At 49.9% G+C, this 19,160-nt stretch overlaps 1 protein-coding gene across 5 annotated transcripts in view; it reads left to right on the forward strand.

Annotated features, from left to right (window-relative positions):
• ASTN2 (astrotactin 2) overlaps positions 1-19,160 on the forward strand; it is an 899,232-nt gene that overhangs the window by 645,501 nt on the left and 234,571 nt on the right. For all 5 annotated transcript variants that reach the window (XM_025888498.2, XM_073905829.1, XM_025888499.2 and 2 more), the window contains 2 exons: positions 14,919-15,043; positions 18,991-19,095. In XM_025888498.2, coding sequence (XP_025744283.1) covers positions 14,919-15,043; positions 18,991-19,095 — 230 coding nt within the window. The remainder of the gene's footprint in view (positions 1-14,918; positions 15,044-18,990; positions 19,096-19,160) is intronic.

The raw sequence follows: 19,160 nt of genomic DNA on the forward strand, positions 1-19,160 counted from the left end.
GGCAAGTCTATCCAACAGGCAAGACTTTGACCCTGCCCTTCTTGCTGGGAAATAAATAGAAACCAGCACATAGTTACATATACACCAGGCTGTTTCGATCCCTTGCCCCTTTTGATCCTCATAATTGAGTCTATAAAAGTAGATACTGTTCTGATCTTCATTTTACAAATGAGGTAACTGAGGGTCCTAAAATGAAATAACTCGCTTAGGATCACGTACCCAGGAAGAGTTGGAGTTTAATACCCATTCTCACTGAGTGTGGGTAGGATTATTATAGATAAGCCCGAGGCTCAGCATGGCCATGTCAAATGGCCATGTGACAACCTATTCAGTAACTAGCAAGGCTAGAAGCTAGAGCTAGGGTCTTGGGAACTGAACTGAATTATATTTTGGTATCACATTTTGAAAAGACCCCAAATGGTGTTCATTATTTAGACTTTTGTTTTGCTAGGCCCTTTTTAAGTCTTGACATCCATTGGTTTTAGGGAGCACTTAAACCCATTTCCAGTTGTCCTGTAACACTACCCACACTTCACTTTGGTTATGATGTAAACTAGCTAATGTCCACACTAAATGAGTTCTGGATTTGGTTGCAACTGATGTTAGATCTATTGAAATTGAAAAAGAAGGGCTATGAGAGATGGTCAGGGCTCCTCATTAGCTCAGTCTTGCAGAAAGCATGTGCAAATATTGCTGCCCTTTTACTGCCTTTGGGTGTTTTCTTTCTCCATTGGTAATGACTAATAAAAAAAGAGAGAGAAAGAGGAGAGGGAGCAAACAAGAAAGCAATTGCTATTAGATTTTCTTCTACTGCAGCAGGTTTCTCATTTTGCAAAGCTCATTAGAGGTGGCTATATGGAAAGACTTGCAAGGTGCCCCAGGGAGAAGGGGAAAGACAAAAGGGAAGAAGAAACTTTCAGAGATATGACCCCTGCCACAAATTCACACCAGAAACAGCTGTTCCTAGACCATGTGTTCTGATTCTAAAATGCACCTCATGGCTTGGTTTTAAATGTTAACGGGGAAGGAAGGAAGGAAGGAAGGAAGGAAGGAAGGAAGGAAGGAAGGAAGGAAGGAAGGGGAGGGAAGGAAGGAAGGAGAAAGAGAAGGAGAAAGAAAAGAAAAGAAAATTTCTCTCTCTCTCTAACTACTACAAGGAATGAAGTTATAAATGCATTGATGCTGTGTGGTTAGTTAAAATGGGACTTTTATTTTCCCTATTTGTTGCTTTAAGTTCGGAGTTTTGAAATATCTTTTTTTATTTAAACTTTGGAGTCCAACCTACTGGAGGTTCAATTTCACAAACACTTTGGAGAGTCTTTTGTGTATGTAATGCACCGTTGGGAACTGGAGGAGAGAGAAGACAGTTAGTCTCCGCTCCCAGTGTGGGGAGAATAGTCATGTCCACAACAGTTTCGGTGTATACTGTGGTAGGAAGAGAGGGGTTCAACATACGGTGCTGGGGACATGGCCTTTAGCATTAACAACTCTCCCAGATGTCAGGGATAGGGTATGAGGTAGGGAAAAAATCACATCCACCACCAGCCAAAAAAAAAAAAAAAAAAAATCCGAGGATAGAAGGAAAAGAACTCCAGATTAGTAGCCACCTGTCCGGGTTCTCATCATGGTCCTACCATGTGACTTGGACAAGCTGTATCTGCTGCCTGGGAGGAGGAAAAGAAAAGAATTTGAGGTCCATCCCAGCTCTAAAATTTGCATCTCCCTTTCTCCTAATCAAGACAGGCTTTTCGAGAATGTTAAATAAAACTGCTCCACAGGAACAGTGAGCTACCGTTTATCAAGAGCCTGTTCTTGTCAGGCCTTCTAAGCAGTTCGGATTAGGGGCTCTCTTACCCTTTACAACAAGTATGTGAGGCTAGGGTAACTATGATTCCCATTTTCCCGATAAGCAAACAGAGGCCCCGGGAAGGTTCAACGTTCTGTCCAAGCAGAGCCACATCGTAGGGGATGGGAGTTGGATCCACGACGTCAACTCAGGTGTGCCTGGCTACAAGATCACTTCCAAGGTGAGAAAGGAGACACAGAGTGCCCCTGGGGAACAGGGCTCCCCCTCTCCAGAACTCCTTCTCAGCCCTCCATGCTAGAGCCATTTGGGGACACCTCTTTTCATCAAAGAAATGACCCCAGGGGCTTAAAAGACCCCCAGAGATGGGAAGGGACTTGCTGAAGGCCACCCAGCAAATTATCGGCACAGCCTCACAGAACTGGCTCCCTGTCCAGGGCAGGACTGGGGGGGGGGGGGTACGTGAGGAATGGCGAGAACACACGCCAGGATTCAGGGAGAGTCCTTGGTCGACCCTTGGACCCCATTCAGCAAGGGCTTTGGCGCACTTATTCTGTGTCTGCTGTTAAGCTAGGCCCTTGAGACAGACGTGAACGGAGGTGTGGGGATCGGGGTGCCCTGAGAACAGAGAAGGCCCCAAACACCAGAATCTGAAGATCCTAATTGCAATTGAAATGGTTTTAAAGGTGCAGGGATACTGGCTTCTGTCTTTGACTGTGATCACATAAGCAGCTAGACCCTTCTGGAATGGAAGGGGTGTAACCTCAGCGTGCAGTGGGGGCCTGTGGCTGCAGAGAGCCAGCCATCTCGGCTCAGAGGCTCAGCCGCCACCTTGGACCAAGGGATTCTTCTTCTTCATTCAGACCCTACAGATCTGGGTTCCGAGGCAGCTTGTAGGTCCACATCTCTGTCTGGCGGATGTGGGGCCAGGCTAATTCTCCTCTTCAGATCTCAGTATAGCATCTTAAAAGCAGACATGGGGCCTAGTGGTGTCAAACTTTCGCCACCCCAGCCTCTCGGGGTCTTTGATTCCTTCCCTTGAGAACTGGTGGGAGAAGTTCAGCAAGCAGCTCCAGAGGCCCCAGCGACAGTGATCGGGCCTGTTCCCGGCGTCAGGACACAATGAGGGGTCCCCGTGCTGACACACCAGGCAAGGAGACAGAGGGCGAAGGGAATGAAGAGAAGATAATGTTTCTCTAGCCTGCAATTTCTTTCAATTTCAGGGATTGCAATTACCAGGGCAGGAGTTAGTAGCAGCCATGCCTGGAATGCTTAAGTGAGTTTGGTGCCGCTGGTGGAAATGGTTTTGCATTTAGAGACGGAAGCCATGTGCAATATGTAAGCCGGGCCGCACAGTGTGTGTGTGCATACGCACGTGTGTGAGTGTGCGTGCCTGTGTGTTCATGCACGCCTGCAGATGCATGAGGGCGGGGCAGGAGGAAGTGTGTACACAGTTGGGGGGGGTGGAGTATCATTGGTGCCCTCACTGCGTGTGAGCCTAGGGAAGTGACCTCACCTCACTGAGATTGAGTTTCCTCACCTCCATCATTGAGATCATAATGGTGACTTTGTAAGATGTTAGAAATGTCTCAGTCTGTTGGGGTTGCTCTAACAAAATACCATCAACTGCATGGCTTAAACCACAAACGTTATTTCTCCGAGCTCCGGAGGCCGGGAAGCCCAAGTTCCAGTCACTGGCAGATTCAGTGTCTGCTGAGGATCTGTTTCCTGGTTCATAGATGGCACCTTTCCTCGCTTGGTGGAGGGGACGACTGGGGCCTCTTTCCCAAGGGCATTTATCCCACCCTCATGACCTAATCCCCTCCCAAAGGCCCCACCTCCAGATACCATCACAGTGGGCATTGGGTTTGAACAAATGGAGTTAGGGGGGTGGGACGCAGACATTCAGTCTACGGCAAAAAAAAAAAAAAAAAAAAAACGCGAAACAAATCCTGCAGAGCACCTAACATGGCATGTATTCAATAAAGAGCAGTTACTGTTATTAATGTGGGCATCCATCTGGCACATTCAGCCAGCACTGGTATTTTCAGTGAGTCAACTTTCACTTTTCAGCATCGCATTGAGGGGCAGAATTAAACATTACTAGTATCTTTTTGCATAGTCTTTAAGAGCATGAATTTAATTGTTCAAAGTCCAGCTTACTAGTTTTGTGCACTTATTAATCTCTTTATTCTTCAGCTCACTTATTAAAAAAAAAACACAACAAAAAAACATCAGAACAAGAGTACTTAGCTCCCAGGATCGCTGTGTGAAATGAGATGTGTGTAAAACCTTTAGACTGATGCCTGGTGCATTGTAAAGAATCAGGAGATATTAGCTTATAAATGATGCTTATTATTCTGATACTAGATAACAAGAGAAGGGGGGGTAGGTGGTTAGGGAGGGAGACCTGAATGAGGCTGTGACTCAGGCTGCACAGAAAGGAGATTGCCGTACCACAGCTGGATGGGGTGTCGCTCCTACATATCCATTCAGCTAGGAGACATTCATTCATTCATTCATTCATTCATTGAATAAGTGCTTACTGAGCCCTAATGTGTGTTTCAGCCACTGTGTCAAGGCTGGATATACAGCAGCAAATAAGACAGACATGGTCCTTGCCTTCAAGTGCCCTTGGTCCAGCAAGGGAGTCAGTGTGTGACCAGGACCAACAGTCCAGTGTGAAAATGCCAGAATAGGAGGAGAGAAGGGGCCTCAACCCCCCAAATGAAGGAAGAGGCATCAGCAAAGCTCTTCTGGGGCGGGGGGAGGAATGGAGTGTGGTAGGCAGAATAATGTTCCCCAGATGTCCATATTTTAATCCCTGGACCCTGTGAATAAATTACGTGGAAAAGGTGATTAAGATTGTAGGTAGAAATACAGTTGCTGATCTTGAGATAAAGAGATTATCACCTGGATTATCCAGGTGGACCTAATATAATCCTACAGATCCTTATAGTGGAAGGGGGAAGTAAGAGAGGAGGGCAGAGAGATGTGATTCCAAAAGCACTTGACTTGCCTTGGCTAGCTTGGGTGGTGGTGGAAGGGAGCCTGGAGCCAAGGAATGTGGGCAGTCTCAAAAGCTGGAAAGCAAGGGAGTGGTTTCTCCTCTGGAGCATGCAGCCCTGCTGACACCTGACTGTAGCGCAGAAACCCATGTCAAACATCTGACCTTCAGAAATATAACGACTGTAAGTTGGTGTAAGCCTCAAAATTGGTGGTGATTTGTTACAGCAACAACAGAAAACTTAAGACCCAGAGCCAATGATACTTGTGAGTTTGGACCGTCATTTTAGAAAATCATTCTGGCCACAGGATGGTAAATGAATTGGAGGGACAAGGCTGAATGCAGAGTGCATGGTTAGCAGGCTGTTGCGCAGACCCAGGAAGCAAGGTGTGTAGATGAGGAAGGCTCAGAGGGTAATCGGCCAAATAGGGCCCTGCTACTGAGAACCACAGATGTTGGAATGAGAGACAGGCATGCAGAGAACAACCACACCTTCTGGAGGCTGTTGTCAGGGCCAAAGTCAAGCACTGTGGAAGCAGGACCCCCTTCCAAAAAGGGGCTCAGGGATGCTTTCCAGAGAAGATGACACCATGAAGTCTCTCTGCAGGGCCCTCAAGAGGGCTCAGAGGAAAGAAGAATCAAAGAAGAATCAAATGCAGCCCCGGTTTTGAAGGAGCCCCCAGGTCAGACAGAGGGTGTCAGGCAGGGTTAACGTGGCCATTCTTACTGATCCTCCAGAACATGCCAGTTGGAAGCAGCTCTGGACTGGAAATCAATATGGATGTGTAGCCTGTTCTGGTCTTGCAGACCCGGGAGCCTTTACATAAGTCACTTCTCTGCCCTCTGTCTTTGTCTACTCTGGCATCATTGTTGTGAGCCTCAGCTGAGATAAGAATGGCCCCGTGTGCATGGGCCACTTGCAGAGCCAGTGAAGCAACTTTGTACCCGTGATCGGTGAAACAGCCCGGAGGGTGGGGGTCATGAACTGCATCCCGCCAAGCGGGAGATGGCGGTCCTGGGAGCCTCCCTCTGGAGGTGGTCGAGCTTGCACGAAATGCTGGGGATTTTAGGAGATCTGGCAGTCTTCCTGTGAGTCTCACACATAGCAGCTGAGCCGAGATGGGCTGCCAGCCGGCAGGTGCAGGAAAAAGGCAAGAGTGTCCTATGGGCCAAGACACAACGGTCTGCTCTCTGGACATGGCAGGTGAGAACGGGGGTGTCCGGAGAGCTCCGGGGCTTAACTGTGAGGGGAGGTGGGCCCCGGAGTCAGCCTGATGACTTAGCTCGATGGCCTCCACTCCTACTGCACGCAGCAGATGATGGGGACCAGAGGACAGCAGGGCCTCCTCGCTGGCTCTCTCTCAAATCTGTGTCTCTTCTCGATATTCCGTCATACCGCTCCTCCACCATGCTGGTCCGGGTTGCTGCAAAGTCCCATAACTGGTCTCCCTCCCTCCAGCCTTGTTCCTTTTTTGGCTCACCCTCCATGCTGTGTCCAGGCTCTAAAGCTCTGGTCAGATAGTATTGCTTTCCTGCTGAAAACCCTGCCGTGGCGGTCTCCTTGCCCTCAGAAGAAAGCCTGTGTTTCTTAGCATCACTTTGAAGACTCCTAAGATCTGATCTCTCGGGGGCGCCTGGGTGGCTCAGTCGTTAAGCGTCTGCCTTCGGCTCAGGTCATGATCCCAGGGTCCTGGGATCGAGCCCCGCATCGGGCTCCCTGCTCAGCGGGGAGCCTGCTTCTCCCTCTCCCACTCCCCCTGCTTGTGTTCCCTCTCTTGCTGTGTCTCTCTCTGTCAAATAAATAAATACAATCTTAAAAAAAAAAAGATCTGATCTCTCTACCTGCCCCTCTCCAGTCCATCTTTGTTTTTTATCAGTGCTTTTACATCTTGAATCTTAGATTCTTTCAATTTCGAGAATGTGCCATTTGAGAGTTCCATCTTCTCTCTCTCTCTCTCTCTCTCTCTCTCTCTCTCTCTCTCTCACACACACACACACACACACACACACACACAGACACACACACACACACACACACCACTTTGGACTTCTGCACATGCTATTCTTTCTGCCTGGACCCCACTCCCACCTTCTTTCCTTGCTCTTTCCCTGGATAACCTCTCCCAATCAGTCAAGGCTCACCTCCTCCAAGCAGCCTTCCTACCCTGCCCAGTCTGTGTTAAGTGCCCCTTGGTCTCTGCACCTCCCCTCTGAAACTTAAGCTTTTTTTTTTTTCGAGTCTTAAACTTTATCACGCGAATCTATAACCATCTCTTTAAACAGTTGAAGATTCAAACTTTTTTTCCCCCACTACAGCTCAGTTATGCAAAACACTGTAGTCCTCTGAATTTTCTACCGCTGATAAAATATTTTCCTCAAGTTTCCATTCCACTGATAGCAAAAAAAAAAAAAAAAGTATTTCAAATCGCCAATTAAGGATACAGAGCATCCTCTTTATTTAGTCTGTTCAAAGTTGAAGTCCTCACCAACCAACCCTGTCTTTTCCCCACCGAGCAGCTCCCTCACCTCCACTTGGCCTTAGGGTACACATGCTGCAGATAGCAGAAGGACTTTGGTATAAATGTGGCCTATTGGATCCTAGTTGGGGTCACTATGTGATTTCTTACTTGAGCTTGGCTCTGAGCCCCCTTGCACTGGCAATCCATTAGGATATGGCTGGTCTTGGGTAGTCTTTTGAGAAGGGCTATGTGCTGGAATCCACTACCAAAGTCCAAAGTCACAAGGTCCCCACACTCTGAATCTCCCTTGTTCTAATCTCAGGGAGCCTTCCCCATCCCTACCTCCATGGGGGCAGGGGGGTATGCTAGGATGTCTTGTCAGCTTTCTTCTCTCTACCCCGTGGGTGCAGGAAGTGGAGGCTGACTTCTGCCAGCCTCTTGCTCGCCTCCTGCTTCCCTCTCACGGGAGCTCCCACTGGCTTGTTGGATAAAGGGGCTCCCCAGATCCCCAGACTAATCCCAGATCTTCTGGGGCAGCAGCCCCCAGTGTTCCTGCTCACCTGCCCTGGGACTTTTCCCAAACCCTTGTTAGTATCTTAAGCGTCTGTAGACGTTGCCCTCGAGGCTGAGGCAGATGGGGAGGGGTGCTGACTTCTGATAGTCCAGGAAGAGGTTGTCTACCCTTGAGTCTGAGCTCCTGGCCCCCTAGGCTTCCTTCCTCAGCAGTCCCTCCCAGCCTGGGTGGCAGGAAGAAGGGTTTTCTCCTCCCTTTTCCTGTCTGGTGGGAACTCCTCTGAGGTCATAGCCTGTACCATCTGTACATTGTACATTAAAATAAGATGCTATGATCTGAGTCGGCCAGGCCTGGCTTTGATATATACGGGGACCTTCACTTCCGGCACAGGCCGGCTTTCGAAACTCTTTTCTAGCTCAAGACACTACAAAGCCAGCTTTGAGACGCAAAGCCGGGCAGTGACCCCCTTTCTTCTCTAGATGGTATCTGTCCTTCTACCTGAGGGATGAATCCTTTTGATTTAGTGGGTGGGGTGCCATAGACAAATATGATTTATGGAGAATGAAAAATGCTTTATTTTAACCTTTTCAAAACCATTACTCACCTTGCACACATTTGCACATGTATATGTAGAAGCATTTGTACACAGGTATCTCCTACTAGGCTACGGGGAACTTGAGGACAGAGAATGTCTATTTTGTCATTGTATTCCCAAGGCCTGGTACGTAAGAATAAAGATTTATTGGATATTCGAATGAATGAATGAATGAATGCCTGAATGCAAGAATGACTAAGTCTAGAGCTTGAGCCGAGAATGCAAACAAAGACCCATAATTAAGAAGCAGATCACAAGAGAACAAAGTTTCTAACTGCTTCCAGAGAAGAGCAGGACTTGAGGGTAGCCATGGACAGATATCAGCATAGGTTTAAACACCAGTCTCTGTGACACCAGCACCTACAGAATGGCTGTAGGATAGAGCCCAACACCTCTCAATCTGGGGTTCAGAGAAACCCAAATATTTTGTACCAGCTGTTCACCCCTCCCAGTCCCAGGGGTGGGGAGTGGCTTCTTTAGACCCCCCAGTGAGACAGTGACTGAGCCCAGATGAGACCAGGTGTCCCAGCTCATTGGTCACAGAGGAAACCACATCTCAGCCAAAGATACTGCTCTCACTTGGCAGGAAGGCTCAGTTTACTTGCAGGTGAAGGATAGGGCACGGTTTAAACCAGGAGAAATGTCCTCATTGGTGTTGGGGGTTTATGGCCACCCTTTGAGGAGGCTTTGGGCAGCCTAGGGAGAGCCAGGGACAGTAGGCCACTCCCTGCAGACTCAACAGCTTGCAGCCCACAGCTCCCAGCCTTCCTTCCCCTAAGAAAGCCTGCAAGACAGTGCTGGCTGACTCTGGGATGATTTACTTCCCTGAAATACCTCAATTTAAATGCTAATTTCCCCGGAACTGAGGGGTGATCGGCTCTTGCATGCTGGTGGCTGTGTATCAATGTATCCAAAACACTCACACATACTCTTAAATTGGGACAGGAGGGAGGGAAGACCTGAGAAGGTGGGGGGAGGGTGGTGGAGGAGCCCAGTTTCCCCTGCTTGTCATTCTTGTCAGCATGGCTGATGAGCGTGAAGCTAGACAAGGTGCATCCTCCGTGGAAATGCTCTGTGGGTTTGAGTCACTTAGAGGTTAAGTGCAGGTGGCATGGAGGCTGAGGAGGCCTGCTTCTCACCTCTGCACACAACTGAACAGATGCTTAGGGGGCTTCTACTGAGTAGGCATTGTCTTGGGTTCTCTGAGCCTCACAAAGAGATTCAGGATCTAGTGTGGGATTCAGGAATTGAGACCATCACTAAAGAGAACTTCACATTAATCCTTCTCCCAACCCCTTGAAGTCCCAAACTCATTACTCGCATTTTGCAGGTGAGGTCACTGAGGTTCCTAAAATGGAAGTGACCTCCCCAAAGTCAGGCAGCATTTGGACCATGTCTGAAGGACTTCTGAGCACTTGCCTTTTCCACCACCAGACCCCAAGGCCACTTCTGGGATCTAGTCACGGATAAGGTGCATGAGGGGAAAGCGATAGGAAGGTTTTATTCCAACTGGGGAAAATTGGGATGATGACATGGAAGAGGAGGTGGTTTTTAACTGGGCTCTTGCTTCCTGCTGGTATTCCTTACCCCACCCCATCCCCTGCTTCTTTGCCCCAGTGTGAATGCACACACGGACACAATGTTCATCAAGAGTGGGAGGTCTGACCAACCCCTGCTTAGAGGGGTCACCCTTTCCCATGTGGTCCCTGCCACCTCAGGGGGGCTTGGGCCCCTGGCTCCTAGCTGAGCTCCATAGGAGCCGGGGTGCCTGTGCACTTAGGAAGAGGAAGAAAGTAGGGTTTGAAGCTCCGTGTGGAAGAGCTGAAATTTTAGACCCCAATTCCCAATATCCCTTAGATCCCGTGTTCACTGAGCACTCACTTTGTATGTAGTTTGCACCGTGCTAGGCCGTGGGGAGGAGGCAGTAAAAGAGACAGGCACAATCTTGGCCCCCATGGAGCTCACAGTTTAGTGGGCAAGGTACCTATCCCACAGGGTCGCCTTGAGCACATCTACAGTTAGGAGCTGGGAAGCTCCTCGTGGAAGCAAAAGCCAAGCATAGCAGGAGAACCGGTCCTGGGCAGCTTTCTCAAAGGCAGGGAAGTAACGTGTGGTCTGAATGATAAGTAGGCCACGGCCAGGTGCAGGGGGCAGGGGTGAGGGCTTTCCGGAGAGAGGGTAAATCCCCAGTGGGCCCTTGGAGGAAGCAGGTATGCCCTACAAGGGGAACTTAAGAGCAATCAGTGTAGCTGGAGAAACAGGGGACAGGGGCTTAAAACATGAGGCAGGAGGAACAGTCAGGGGCTAGATCTCGAAGGCCTTGCAGACCTTGCTACATCGTTTGTGTTCTCCCCTGGTCCTCGTGAATGGAGGCACCTCTCTGTCTGCTGCTGTGGCCCCAGCGTGCAAAGCAACCCCTGTGACACGGGAGACCCAAATCAATGTCTGTGGAATGAACGAGACCTCATACTCCCAGAGTTCTCCCGAGTCCCCGGAGCCTAGCATCTGCTTTTTAAAAATGTGATGAATCATTTTCACAGAGTATCAGCTGAGCTTGAACTCTTTTCATGGATATTTTGGGGGAGATGTTTGTCTACAGAAACCGGGGCCCTGTCACTCTTTGAAACACGACATGCACTTGTGTACACACAGACCCATCGTGGGCACAGGGCACGCACCCACTCTGGCAGGGAACAACAGAACTGCCCCGTCTCAGGTGATGTCAGTGATCAGGAGCACGGACTTGGGATTGATCCCTTGAACAGGTGCTTACCGAGTGCCGGGCACTAAGCTAGGAGCCCCATTGGCTGCGAGTGGTCTTGGCCACTGTAACTTCCTAACTGCGGACCTCAGCTGGACAAGTTCCTTAACCACCCCCACCACCGGGGTGCCCTTTTCTCTATTTACAAAATGGGAATAATAATGGTAGTTGTCCCTTAGAGTTCCCATGCAGTTAAAATCACGCACACACACACATCCTGTCTAGGATATAGCTGATGATGAGCAAGATGATCGATAAATAAATATTACTCATTCTTCTTCCTGTCTTCTTGTTATTAGGATTAGTTGCCTTACAGTTTTTTCTACACACACGTACACACAAGCTCTGAGAATCGGAATTCGCTTTCCGCCAACTGTATTTAGCCAGCACCCCGCCAGCCTCCCGCATCCCTTTCCCAGGTGGGTGGATTCTGAGGCTGCGGTCTGTGTTCTGGCTGAGGTTCTGGGCCCCATGGAACTTTCCTAGCGGCTGCCCCTCCCCAGAGAGCCAGTCGATATGAAGGCCCTGGGCGCCCTCTGCTGGCAGCGGCCCTGCAGGACTCATGACCATCCCCAGGCGGCCGCGGAGGGGCTGGGTCCTGAGGGACCGTCCTGGTCTTGCACACCCCTGCTTCGCCCCTGCCTCCCTCCCTCCCAGCCTTCACACTGGCTTGTGAACTCCCACCACTGCGTCTTTCCCCTCCTTCTCAAGCATTTCCTCAGGATCCTCCCTGCTTCCTGAAAGCTCAGAGGGAGAACCTTCTTCCAACAAGACGGGCATCATGAGCCAGGCCCCCGGCCATCCTGAGGTTGCCCACTGCGCTCCTCCCATTGTCCCCCTGGGGTCAGATTTACCCACCGAGTGAAGCCTGGCTTGACCAGAAGGCAGAGGGATAGCGGGGTGAAAAGGGGAGCTCTGCCTTTAAAAGTGGCAGAGAAGGTGTGAAATGGAGACCCCCGGATGGTAAAGTGAAAAAACATAAGCGTGCTCTCAGATCCGTCTTCCCAAATGCACTCTGTGCCAGTCCAGGAAGGCACTGCACCCCTCAGAGCCTCTACTTCCCCACTGGCTGAGGGAAGGCACCCAGCTCCTGGCGATGGAGTGTGGCCGGGGGAGGCCCCATGGAGAACAGAGCACCGGTGTGGTCTGGTCAGAATGAGCAGCAGGCTCCTTCTCTCAGCTGCTGTCTGTCCGGGCTCAGCACACCGGGTGCTCCTGCCCTTTCGGCTTTGATAGCGCCCTGCACCTGAGCAGAGCTTTGGGGCCAGACCAGCTGGGATCTCCAGCCACATTGTGCTTCATCTGTTCAACCTCTAAACTGAGGGTCTTAACGGCACCTACTTCACAGGGTTGGGAGGGGACAAATGTACAGTGCCTGGAACAGTGCCTGGTGCATAGTAGGTGCTCAAGAAAAGGCTATTCTTGTCGTCACAATATTTCATTAAGGCAGACTGAACAGCTTTTATAATCCTCATCTTAACGATGAGAAAATTGAGGTTTGAGTGGTCTGCTCCAGGTTATGCAGCTGGGATGTGCTGTGGGCAGAACTGGGGCCCGGTCTTCAGAGCCATTGGCATCTTCTCAGGCCTGCCCTAACCTGCCCATGAAACAGGTGCTTGGGTCTCACAGGGAAGGGTCCCAGAAGCATCCAGCCCACCCAGTATTCCTGATGGCTGGGCCCCACTGACTGTTCTGCATGGGTAATTTGTTTCTCCCCCCGTAGGTTGAGAAGATCTAGAGGACCAGGGGAGGATCCAGCCTCGCTGAATCCCTAGATCCAGCTCAGGGCTCCACACAGAGCGTATGTTCAGCTGACGAGGGCAGGGCTGTACCTTTGTGGCAAGATCTGTATCGTCACCGGCCAACCTCACAAGAGAGACAGGAGGAAACGTCATCCTTCAAACCCTGGCCAGTGTTACATGCTCCTTTAAGGGCACTCCCATTGCCCCAGAAGGCTCTCTCTTTCTGTTTACATTGCTGTTGCACACACCCAGGCTTGCAAACAGATCATACACTGACCACAGACACCTCGGAGAAGCCATGATCACAGGCACACACGTGGGCATAAACACGTACAGCTCCCCAGACAGACAGGGGCCCACCCACACAGGCACACGAGATAGCATGCCTCAGTGTCCTAGTGTGGACCCAGAAACTCACAGTCATGCACACACATGCCCAGCAGACACCCCCAGGCCCAGCTGCCTACCTTACCGAGTGTGCAATCAGCAGACCTCGGTGCAAATCCCAACACTCACCACCTCTTAACCCTGTACCACCTCTGAACTCTGAACCACGTGTTTTATCATCTGCAAGCATAGCTGTCTTGCTGTGAAGGTTAAATGAGAAAATGTATGCAAAGTGCTTAACCAGACCCTAGCAAATGATAAGGATCAGAAACTTGTTGAGAGATGATGGTGATGTTGAAGATGGGGATAATGGCTCTTCCTCTGGAGACTCCAAGGTGCTCAGGGGTCAAGACACAGGGGAGCTGTTCACTAAATGCATGAGTTGTTGGGGGGCTTCACAGGTGCCTAGGGGGAGGGGCGTGCCGGGGACATAGAGTACAGACAGGAAGGGACCCAGGCCCCCATGACATTTACACAGCTGCTTCTGAACGGCCCTGAGATCCAGTCTCCAGAGGCATTGCTTTGGCATTCCCTGCTTTTGTTTCCCTCTTTCTGATTTTCCTTTCAAGTTTGCCCATTCCAGGGGGCACAGGGTAGTGATGAATCTCCTCCTCCCTTTGTTGTTCTCCTTTTCCCCCCTCCCCTCCAGACTGTAATTAGGGTATCAAATTCTGAGGGTCTCTGAATATGAGGGGACCTCAAAAGTCAGATGTTAATACGGAAATGCCTCCAATACCATCCGTACCAAGTGGCTGTCCAATTCCCTGCTTGCACACTCTCAGGAACGGGAAGCTCACCACCTCTCCTGACAGGCTGTTCTACTTGGGAGGCAGGTCTGTTGTGTAAAAGATTGAAGCCCGCCTCCGTGTGATGCACTGTTACTACCCCACCTGCCCTAAAGACTACCATTGTTTGGGGTTCAGTCCCCTGAGGTCACCCTGAAGGACTGTCTTGGAAACAGAGTTTCCTGGGATGGCCCTACAGGGAAGGCATAGAGGCCCCTGAAGACATTAGGGCAGGAGAAAGAGCACCAGCCTGGGGGGAGGGGGGAGGAATCTCGGAGCAAGTTGCTCCCCTCCTCTAGGCCTCAGTTTCCCTGTCTGTAAAAGGAGGAGTCTGATCCAAAAGATCCCTTAGGACCTTTCCACTTGAACACGCACTTGTTCTTTCAAGCCTTCCTGCCCCTTTTTCTCCAAGCACTCCATGCTCTTCTCAGTTCCTTCACATTTTGGCTCACCATTGTCACGGCTTATGCAAGGGGATGTTTAGCCGCCAAATATATAGTTTATAGAGCATCAGACTGTGTCTTAAGCAATTGGCAGTTTTATCCCATTAAGTGTTTACAACTACCCTGAGATCTCACTTTATAGCAAGGAGACTGACGTTCTGAGTGGAGCCGGAGTTTCCTCCAGGCCGCACAGCTAGGACACGGCAGGCCAGGATTCGGAGCCCTAGCCTGCCAGATTCTAGAGCCTGTCGTTAGCACCCTGTCCTCTGAGCTGGGATTCGGGGAGCGGGGGCATGGCAGCAAGGACGCACACCCGCTCATGAGTCTCTCTATGATGACGAGAGGCTCCCTGCCCTCCTACCCTGCAGCCCCCGGCAGCCTCCATGCCCTCATTTGGCAGTCTTTCTGCTCCTCTCCACAGGGAGAACAACTTCATCAAGGACTTCCCTCAGCTGGCCGATGGGCTGTTGGTGATCCCACTGCCGGTGGAGGAGCAGTGCCGGGGGGTCCTCTCCGAGCCCCTCCCGGACCTCCAGCTGCTCACTGGTAAGACACACCCGCTTCTCTGACCCCACACCTGGCTTCTCCAGGTGCCTGTCAGCTCTCCGCACATCCAAGACAGGCCTCTCCAGGCCTCCTTCTTCCTGAGGGATGGAAGGCCAAAGGGACCTGCCCTTGTGGGGGCTCCTGCTATGGGCTGTGCAGAGCTAGGGGGTTCCCTGAGACTCCAGACTCTGAGCTGAGCCAGACTGACTCTCAGCAGATTTCAAAGATATTAACTGTAGTCACCATGCTGCGCATCAGACCCACAGAACTTCATCCCATATAACCGGACCTTTGGACCCTTTGACCAACACCTCCCCATTCCCCCTAACGCCCAGCCATTCTACTCTCTGCTTTTATGAGTTCGACCTCTTTCGATTCTACATAAAAGTAAGATCATGCAATACTTGTCTTTCTGTGTCTGGCTTATTTCACTAGGTTTATTTTTAAATCATTCTAAAGTAAAATCACTGGACCCCTCAACAAGGAGCCTCTCTTATTTGAAAGCGTTTGTTACACAGCTTGATTTTGCACATGGGGTTGGGTATTATTTTCCAATCCTGTGGGTGGGTATTATCTTCCCTGCTTTATAGACGAGGAATCTAGACTCAGAGAAGGGACAGGACCAGCCCAAGGTCCCACGGCACGCCTGCCAGGATGAGAACCAGCTGCCATGGCTCCAGGTCTTCTGCCCTTTCCACTTGGCTCTGCAGCTCCCCACCCCCCCTTTCCCCTCCCCCTCTCCCTCACAGGGAAGCTACCTTCTGTAGGCTCTCCCGAGGCCCCATATCTTCTGTCCCACCCAGGATGCCCTTCTGCTCCCCCTCATCTTCTCCCAGTTCCTCTCTGTCCTTCGTGGAAGGATTTTCCTAAGATGTAAGGGCCCTGGTTCTGCTTTTGTGATACAGTTGTTGGGTATCTCAAGCACTGCCCAGGGAGAATGGACCCCCTGACGAGTGATGGACGTCTCACCGAGAGGGAAATCGCCCCCCAGGGAAGACCCCTCTACCATTTGCAAACCCTTGGAAGCTCCATGAGCCTTTCCTGTGAAGGGGCACAAACAGGATAGAGGACCCACGTGTGCTGAGGGTCTCCCAGGGCCATGCACCCTGTGTGTCTGAATTCACGTAACCCTGCAAGGGTTATTGTCCCCCTAGAAACAGATTTACAAAATCATTTAACTAGCCCAAGGCCACATGACTAGCCTGTCATCAAGTCATCAAGGCTTTAAACCCAGTGGGTCCTGACCCCAAAGCTGATGCTGTATCCATGACCCTCCATCCCCTTCTTGACCTGTCCTCATTCAAAAAGGGCCCAGATGTAGATCAAATGAAATCACAGATATAAAAATGCTTTGGAGAATCTGTCAAAACCTGCTGTGCCTTCCTTAAGTTTCATAAGATCACAGAATTTCAGAGCTGACAGGGACTGCAAAGGGCGTCTAGTCTAACCCTCCTTAGCAATGAAGAAATCAGGTCCGTAATAGTCCCACTGAGTAATGCGTCCTCTTGGATACCCCCAGTCACAGGGAGCTCACCACCCCTTAAAACAGATAGCACCATGGTCCATGGGGAGGTGCTTGCTCTAATGGGAAGGACCCTGGGTCTGTGTCTGATCTTTGTGTGTCCTTGAGCACTTTCTCCTCTGAGCTTCAGTTTCTTCTTCTGAAATTGGGGGTATCACAATTATTTGTCAGCATTGGGTGAGTATTGGAGATTGTGGGTATAAAATGCTCGGTGCTTCGTGGTTCTGTATTAGTGGTTCAAATTGTTAGGATTATTTGTTTTGATTTGAGGATCTTTGGAGGCATCCTAATAAGGAAACTGTTACATTTCTAGAATTTTAAAAAAAGTAATTACCAGGAAAAATACCTCCCTCTATTGCAGAGCCTCATTTTACCCCTAATCTTTGGTGGAGATCTAGGATAGAGTCGGGTAAGATGGGGGTCAAGGATGAGTAAGGACTAAGGATGGGCTTGTGATGGGGAATAAGATGCAGGTGAGTAGGTGAGCCAGGAAATCAGCATTTGTTGGGAGCCTATTATTATGTACAGGCTCTGTTCTAGGCTCTGCAGGAGTGAGAATAATAAAGACCACGGCCTCGACCTCAAGAAGCTGGCATTCCACAGGAGGAGCTTATATTCCAGGCTGGAATCCAGGAAGGACCAGGGATGGAGAGAAGTGAAGGGCAGAATGCTGACCAGTTATGGGGTGTGAGGGGCAAAGATGATGCCTTTATACATGTCTTGGTAATCAAAAGAGGTAGCATTTTTTTTTTCTTTTGGACATCATGCCACGCAGTGAATGAACTGCATCCACAGCCTGCATCAGAATGCTCTGCCTCCCTCTCTTGAGGATGGGCCCCGGTTTCCAACACCCACTTCAAGCCTGCTGTAAATCAGGACGAGCACAAAGGATGGGGCAGAGGCTGCTTGGCTGCAAGTGTCTGGTTTTGCTGTGCAAACTGGTTCCTCCTCCCTGACTCGAAACAACGGCCTGTCCTTCCTCCCCCACCCGTTCTCCTTCCCTTCCCAACCTCTCCAGAGGAAGGACGGGACTGGAAGAGCAGCTAAGCGGAGAGGACATATTTATAACAAAACAACCTCGCTCCAGTAGACATATATTTGGAGATCATGAATATTTTACTTTAGAATGAAAGCTTCTAAACAAAATTATGTTATTCCTGAAAAGGCTAAGGAGGGGGGAAAAAAAAGGTTGACAGTAATGGACAGCTTTAATACTGCAGTAATGTCCAGGAAGAAATCATTTGTTCCAATGAGATTCTCATTTTCATCTTTGTATCAAATATCTCTTTAAGTGCCTCCTCACCAGGGGACAAGAGAAAATGACAGAAAATGTGCCTGCCATTTGCAGAGGATACATAACAACAATAATATTAACTGCTGATGTGACTAGCATTTCTTTGTTATGTATTTCTTCCTGATTGTAGACAAAGAGAGTTTTCAATGCTTACAGCAGAAAATTTAGAAAATGCAGACGAACATAAATCAGGAAACAAGAATCTCTTATACACCCACCACCCAGAATTACGGCTTGCTAACATTGTGTGGTTTTTGTCTTTGTTTATTCTTTGTCTATACCTGTGTTTCCCAAAATGCACTCTATGCACCATGAATTTCAGTGAATCCTCTGGAAAAACGGGATTCCTCGGTCGTAAAAGTTTGCAAAATGCTGTCCACTACTACCTTCATAGAGCTTTAGAATGCATATTAATCTAGCCAAGGTGCTGCTAAGAAATTATACAGATTTTTAAAAATCTTGTTTAACTTTGTTTAACTCAGTCTTAACTTGAAATGTGGGCTTTTCTGTATGTGCGCAGGTATCTCGTGAGATCCCTATGCACATCCCATGTTTCCATGTTAGGAAACAGTGGTCCACACAGGGGTCAGCAAACACAAAGGGCCGGGTCATAACTGTGCTAGGCTTTGCAGGCAGCCACTCATCTCCGCGGTCATTGTGCGAAAGCTGCCGTGAGGCAATACGTGGAGGATGGGCTGTGGTTTGCTGACCCCCCTGGTCTGTACAGCATTGCTAGGTCACCGCAAGACTTCCGTTTCTGGTGCCTTATTTGAGTATCACAATGCGCCTGTGAAGTAACGCCAGCACAGGTACCATAGTATCAGATGGGGAAACTGAGGCACGGAGCTGCCTAATGACCCATGACAAGTTGCCTGCAGGGTTAAGCGGAATCCTAAATCTACTTTGGCTTGCTTGCAAGCTGTTGGGAAGACAAAAAGGGTGGGGGCTGAGAACAAAGGCCAGGAAGAGGCCCGGAGGCAGGTCCAGGTAAAGCTGTAGGTTCCAGTGAGAGCCTGCACGTTAAGGCTGAGCCTCTGCCTATTTAGAAGCAGTGGCCATTACTCAGAGCCCAGTTTTGGTGAGTGTTCTCTAAATGCTGGCCTCCCGTGACCTTCCCCTTCTGTCCTCCAGGGGACGTCAGGTATGACGAGGCCATGGGTTACCCTATGGTGCAGCAATGGCGGGTCCGAAGCAACCTCTATCGTGTGAAGCTCAGCACCATCACCCTCTCAGCAGGTGAGGAATGCCCCCCTCCCCGGGCGGCCAGGGGGCTTGGGGTAATTCAGCACATGTTATTGAGG

This window comes from Callorhinus ursinus, unplaced genomic scaffold (genome assembly GCF_003265705.2).
Source record: "Callorhinus ursinus isolate GAN/ISIS: 27379988/994484 unplaced genomic scaffold, GSC_fseal_2.0 scaffold24, whole genome shotgun sequence".
NCBI lineage: Eukaryota > Metazoa > Chordata > Mammalia > Carnivora > Otariidae > Callorhinus > Callorhinus ursinus.